The sequence below is a fragment of the Pygoscelis adeliae genome, unplaced genomic scaffold (assembly GCF_000699105.1).
Source record: "Pygoscelis adeliae isolate BGI_AS28 unplaced genomic scaffold, ASM69910v1 Scaffold14, whole genome shotgun sequence".
Taxonomy (NCBI): domain Eukaryota; kingdom Metazoa; phylum Chordata; class Aves; order Sphenisciformes; family Spheniscidae; genus Pygoscelis; species Pygoscelis adeliae.
The window spans coordinates 17,548,570-17,555,710 of NW_008825109.1; the positions used below are offsets into that span (position 1 = coordinate 17,548,570).

The 7,141-nt window shown below is 43.1% G+C and overlaps 1 protein-coding gene across 1 annotated transcript in view; it reads right to left on the bottom strand.

Moving 5' to 3' along the window:
• Positions 1 to 7,141, bottom strand: part of ADAMTS1 (ADAM metallopeptidase with thrombospondin type 1 motif, 1) — a 24,904-nt gene that overhangs the window by 11,958 nt on the left and 5,805 nt on the right. Inside the window, exon 3 of the mRNA XM_009327898.1 lies at positions 26 to 205. Within this exon, the coding sequence (XP_009326173.1) occupies positions 26 to 205 (180 nt within the window). The remainder of the gene's footprint in view (positions 1 to 25; positions 206 to 7,141) is intronic.

Genomic DNA, 7,141 nt, shown 5'->3' on the forward strand with positions numbered 1-7,141 from the left:
GCGGGGGGCCTGGCAAGCGCCTAACCCGGGGCCGGTGAGCGGCCCCGGGGCGATCGGCGGGCTTTGCTCGAGCGGGCGGTGTTGCCTGCTGGCCACCCGCCCCGCGTCTGCTCGGTCGCAGCTCCACTGGCGTTTCGTGTAGCTCCAGATTTAGCAAGCGGCGCGGACCGAACTGCTGCAGAATTGCACTCGGCGGGATAAAAACCTAGAGAAGGCGCAAAACTTGCCCTTTTAATAAATATCTAGTGCTTCTTGAGGGGGGGGAAACCATCGAGGAAAGACACCAAAAACTTGTAATGCAAAGTAAGCCACCAGATGGAGCTAGGAGATCATCCTATTTTCGTCTGCGGCGCAAGAACAGCTTTTTATGGCTTAGACCCGCGTTGTCAGTGCCTGAGCAGCATTAACGAAGGTGACGTTTAAATTTCTTTGCCGGTGTTTGTATAAACTGCCGTTTCCGGAATGAAAAAACCCCAAAGCCACACTTTTTCAGCCGGCTCGTTTAAATGCTGCGGAACGATAGCTTCCTTCAAAGACTGTTATAATTTAGAATTACAACAGCAGGTGGCACATTAGGCCCACTGAATAGGGGATTAAAGCCCTGATGCTGTTAAAAAAATCCTCGGGAGAACACTTCCAATAGCCATAAGCCATTTTTTTTTTTGGTCGGAAATTAATCTGATTTTGCAGAAGTCTTTTCCCATCGCTGTGTGTGACCACTGAAAGGTTCGCCCGCAATCAACACTTCTATTGCAAGCACTCGCTTATTAGTTGTTGAGCAGCACGAGTGGGTTGGCTTCGCGCGGAGGAAGGTTGTCGTTCAGGGCGAATGACTACCAAAAAAGATTATTTACGGAGATTGTTCCTCTATGTCGTCTTTTGTGATATGCATGATTAGCTTATTATTTTTTCCGTTTATTATTGATTTTGATGTCATTAACAGTTGGTTTTTGTTAAGCAGGATAACAGGGATAAGAGAGAAAACCTCTAATTCCGTCTAAGTGTTTTGATAATCAGCAGTAATGGGAAAAAGCAAAACAATGTCCATCGTCACCTTCATGAGAAGTATACTTTTTTTTTTTTTTTTGGAGGAGGAGAATCATGTGATTTAACGTGGTTATCTGTTTCCCCATAATTTCTGCTTTTACGTGAGCTAATTATCAAAGTTGCTGAAAAAAACAGATGCAGAGATTTTGGGAGCCCCCACGTTTTATTCCTAAGTAGCCTATATAGGCCTGTACGCACTCAAAATGAAGCACCACCAATTCTTTCTGCTTTCCATTAGTAAACTTCTACCAAAATTGGATTCAATGGGAACTTGGTCTACCTCCGGCTGCGTGAGTCAAACATTTTGTTATTCAGCAAATATAATGCGCCGGACTTTGGTGTTCAGGATTTAGGTTAATTCAATTTATAAAGGTAAGGGCAGCCAGGAAGCTTGATATAGTTTAAACTCAACAACATTTGTAGGAATAAGAATCTGTTTATTTGGTGTCAGTCCTTATTTAGACCACAAAGAAATTTTCTGTAGATATTTTGCACTGACTAATGTAATGCTACTCCTATGATTTTAATACAGTTACAGGCATTATAACTGATGGCATAATTTCTCTCTTTAACAATTTTTTATTGGGCATAGGTAGGAGCATATGTAACCCAGGTCACCTTACACGTCTTCTAAAGACCGTGTTGTCAGCTGTCAGACTATCTTTCAGCTGAATTTTTCTTGTGGCTTCTTCATACAAGTTTTTACATCTGGTTTATCTGTTTGCTCCTGAAATAAGCATGGTGAAAAACGTATTGAGTTTTGTCCACGATAAAATGTTTTCAACCGTTTTATCATTGGGCAGGAGTGGAGGGAAATGAAAAACAGGGAGGGCAAAAGTCAGTTACAGAGCCTAGGGACTGCAGCCGTGGGTCTTAACGTTTCCTTACAGCCACGAGTCATAGTCTTCTCCTGACTGACACTAATAGTAGGACAGATCCAGTGGTGAAGATGGTGGTGTGGGTCGTGCTGGGACTGCTGTGGAGCGCCTTTCCTTCTGCAGCTGCCTGCATCCAAAGGCGGAGGCAGTGCATCGCTAATAGCTGACACCGGCCGATGCACCTGAGCTGAATTGGCTCTGCGGGGAACAGAGGCCTCGGTTTTGACCAGGAGTTGGCCACATCCATAACCACGTATATAACTGTCTACTGTAGTATCCCTATCTGATCCGAGACATCAAAGAATGTTAGCACCTCCTGGCTGTTTGTTGATTGATGTGCTTGTTAGAACCTGTGACCTAATGCGTTTTAAGTGATATGTTCTAAGGGTAGTGGAGGCAAAGCTGTGCATATATTTAATACTAGTTTTCTGGCTAGATCAACACCTAGGGGATGGCCTAGCGTTTAGTTTTACGTTAACCTCTCCCCCCAGCTATTATCAGTCACACACCGTAGCAAAAGTCTGTTACCACAGCACGGTAAGTCTGAAGAGGGAGGTTTGCATAAGAACGTGAATTCAGAAATGACTGTATCACAGATAAATCCACAGGCAAGTGGTTTAAAAGACTGTTCACGTCTGACAAGTGTGTCTCACTTTCTGGTGCTAGAAGTATTCCTACTGAGGAATTTGTGTCACCATCTAAATTGCTTGTGAACAGCTGACCTAAATCCAAATTTTCATGGTCAAAACAACTGCTAGTGTCAAATATACGAAAAATCTCCCTGGAAAGGAGGGATCAAATAAAAGCAATCAGGCAAAACAAAATGTTGCATTATAGCATGTCTGCAAAAGTGTTTCAGAAGTTAAATATAACTGTAATGTTGGCTGCAAAGTCCCTTGGCAACTGGCAAGGAGCACATTTATGCATACCCTGAGCTCCATGACATTTTGATATTTTTATCACGCTGCGATTTCAACAGATACCACACTTTCTCCGTGTACTTTGGACAGAGGATTTCACAAGTATTGGAAGAAGTGTTACAGTTTCCATGAAAGTCCTCATAATGAAAACTCATCACTCTCCCTATTAGTAATTTCTTACCTTCGAGACGTCTGTGTGATGGGAGACAATTCCCATCACTTAGCAGATGTGGGCATCGGCCATGCTAATTCCAAAGAGATTTCCATCTTGCTAGACAGTGCTCTGCTTATTGCTCTCCTGGTCTACCCGGACATATGCTGGTCATTCTTTGTGACCAGAGCCTATATAATGCTGATACTCCTTATAAAAAGCGTCCAGAAATTGGAACATAAACGACAAACATTTCTGGCGGAGTTAAATTTCAAGCTGGGCAGTCCCCTCACCCTAGTTCTAGCACAGCCACGCAAACAACGGTGTCGGCTTAGCAGAGGCTGTGATGCAGCGCAGCAAGTGCTGGAAACGGGCAGCTCAGCCTGGCAGGCAGGGGAAGGGCAGGAAACCCTCTGAACTGGTGGTGCTGTCCTGCCGTTACCGGGTCTATTAGCTCGTTGCAATACTGCTTCCAGACCTAAGCTGCCACGGACACATTGTATTGTACTGAACTTAACGTGCATGAGGGCGTACTAATATGAGGATCCATTTTACTAACCTTCCTTTTCTTCTTCACATTCCCCCTATATGATTTTAATAGCCTCATTTGCATGCTTCACCTTATCCTTATTTTTGTTTCATCCCCTCTTACCCCACCTTTCCTCCCTGTTATGCTGGATAATTAAGAGCTGGCAGTAAGTGTATTTAACAAAGGGCAAAAAACATTAAGGAAAGTGATTAACCACTCGACTCCCCAAACAATTTACGTACATGTTTAGACTCATCTAATCTATGCTTTGCTAAAAGCTGGATTAGATGGGGTTTCCTCTTGGTTTGCAGGGATGGGGCTGGCCCTCTCGAACTGCAGTTCTTCGGGCTCCTCTGGGTCTCGGTTTGTTTACTTGTTCTGAGAGGGTTCCTCTTTTCCTCCCTCTACCTTTCCAAAAAGCCTCACCTTTTCTATGTGTGTCTGAAGATGGCCGCTGCTGGATAAATGGCCTTTGTTGTAGCACTCGTGAAAACTTTCTTTTTGCCTGGCACAGCTTTTTTTCCCTCTTGAATGGCATCTAGGGAAGAAAGTTAGACCCTTTCTAACTGTGGTTATAAATTTGTGTATGGGGGGTCAGTGTATTGTCTGCTCTCTATTATAGTCCAATACACTGCTTGAGGTTACCTAAAAACACAGTTTAAAGTACAGACTTGTATTCATTATCAGGTTCTCCATCTCCTATGACAGAGGTATTACACTAATCGCAATAATCAAGGTAGTGTTCAAAATGATAGATTGCAATTTTTCCCCTTTCTTTTTCTTTAGACACGGGTCTTGCCTTTCCACACCTTGTGAAATGTTTTTCTGCACTTCTATAATGAAAGGGAATTCCCCAGACACCAGTCCTGGGGATATTTGGTATCCTTTATAAAAGTTAGATACCTTGCATTTTAACATCCAAATATCTTAGATTACTCTGTCACCTTTGCTGACACTAAATAATGCCCAACTTGTGCCACGTTGGTGTCTGACACATAGTTAAAGCCCTGCTCAGTACAGCCAAGGGTAGATTTTGCTATAGGAGCAGGCCAGAAGCCCTCTGCCACCTTCTAGAAAGGGTGAAAGAGAGGAATAATTTCAGTTGTTTCAAATACGTGAGCCACCTCTGTGGTCCTCAGTATGCTGAGGCCACGGTCCTTGAATTTATTGAGGCACCGACCTTGCTTCCTTTGCCTTTTGATAAAATGACAATGTCTTTCTGTCTCTGTGGTCTGACATCTGGATCGCTATGACCAGAGTATCTGTAGACTGTGTGGGACCAGAAGATGCTACTCTTTCTGTCAGCGTTGGCACAGAGGTGGATGTTATGAGCAGTCTTAACCTCTTTTACATATATTTTAATATGTACTCTTACATACTAGGTCATGGTTGGTGTTTGCCATCTTAAATCCTGCTTTGATTTTAAATAAGAGCTTATATTGGCTGAGTAGACACTGACTTCCATGAGAGTTGCATCACAAATGGGAAATGAGACATAAGAACCCAGCTTACTGTTGGGGTTCTTTCTCTGAAGTCTGGGGCTTCAAACCAACATGCAACAGTAGCCATTTGAGAAGCAAATGGAGAAATGCCTTTATTACTCAAAAAGCAGAGTGAAACTTTGGGGGAAAAAAGGGTACAGAATCGAGCAACAGTTACGCATTTCTGCATCCAGCAGTTGAATAATAAGCCTCAACAGCTCTGAGCTTTCCTCTTGTAAAGAGAGGGATTTTGTTATGTCAGTGCAACTTTTTTAAGGCCAAAAGGGTTGCTAGTCCCCGTGTTTTCACTAACCTCTGCACTACCTGCAAGTAATTGTAATGGAGATCATCTGTTAGCTTCTATCTTGCTGCCAAGCTGGACCTGTATCACAAATGAAGAAAGTGCTAGCCAGCCAAGCGTGAAATACTCTTGCCTGCATCTCTTTTATTCAGAACTGATGGAAATAACATGTAAGCAAGTAAAAATCTCAGCAATACATACCTCAGGAGAGAGAACCTTAAAAGGCAGTTTCACTTAACAGCAAATTTGGGGATTTGCATTAGGATCTTTATTTAGATGCTTTAATCCAGGCATTCATCAATTTGTCCTGTGACCTAAGCAAATATTTCAGAAATGCTGCAAGAGATTGTAATGCAAAGTCATGGTTTTAAGTACAGTTCTATGGTTTTTTTCTTCAGTAGTTGCTGTATACCAAAATAGGGTAAGATGTCTCTGTAGCTTTTGGGATACTTAGCTGTGCTACAGGCTCCTTTTGAGATGAGGAGCAAATCACCTAAGCTTCGGTCCAACAAAGGTCATAAATATGTAAAAATCAGTTACTGAATCCAGTAGCTGGGTCAACTATTTTTTAAAAGCTTGTTGGCTTTCAAGAGTCCTCATTAATTACCTCCTTCTAAGCATTATATTTTTGACTCCCTCGTGCTTATATGGCTCTCAGATGAGCAACTTGCAGTCATTAAGGACTATCTCCTCAAAAGCCGCTAGCAAGCGTTATCCTTATTTAACAGGTAGACAACTGAAGTACAAAGAGATTTAGGAATTTATTAGCAATAAGACAGAATACTTTTGTTACGACAATGCAATTCATAGACATTTGCAGAGCCTCTAGCTCTGCCATAACTTGTTTCAGCTATTTCAGGACAGGGCTCATGATGTTGCTAATCTGTTCTTGCTTTTTGATAGTTTTATCCACATTTTGAACAGGACATGGGATGGCTACCTCTTACTTTTTTCTGCTTTCAGTCCCCCTTGTTTTCTAATATTAGGCTGGAACTTCAGATTGCTTCTTTGCACTTCTTTAATGTTAGGGAAAAAGTAAATGAGAAATCCTTGTTTGCTCCCAGGTTCAAGGGCATATAAGTCAGTAAGACTTGTTTAGGTGTCTTGGGATAGAACAGACACCTAAAAGGTCTCCCTCAGTTCTGAATATATCTGTACGTCAACGCTGACACGTTGTTTTAATCACAAGGTCAGCTGAGCTGGATGCAGGACTTCATCACAGATTTTGCCTGACACGTTGGGATGCCTATTATCTCCATTTTCTTGATGAAATGAGTAAAATAAAAGGTTGTAACACTAATCTTAGGCAAAGAACTATAGGGTATTGTGGTGGGTTGACCGTGGCTGGCTGCCAGCTGCCCACCCAGCTGCTCCCTCATTCCTCCTCCTCAGCAGTACAGGGGAAAGAAAATAAGATAGAAAAGCTCATGGATCGAGATAAAGGCAGGGAGATCACTTACCAGTTACTGTCATGAGCAAACCAAACTTGGCTTGGGAAAAATTGATTTAATTTATTGCCAATTAAAATAGAGTAGGACGGTGAGAAACAAAGACAAAATCTAACCCCCTCTTCCGCCTACTGTTTTTTCCTAGGCTCAACTTCACTCCCAACTCCTCTGCCTCTCTCGCAAGCGGCACAGGAGGATGGGGAATGGAGGGTTGTGGTAAGTCCATGACAGTTCCTCTTTGCTGCTCCTTCCTCCTCAGATATTGTCCCTGCTCTAGCATGGGGCCTCCCCGTGGGCTGCAGTCCTTCAGAGCAAACCTGCTCCAGCGTGGTCTCTCCAGGGGCTGCAGGGGAGCCCTCCCGGGGGGCCTGGAGCACCTCCTCCCC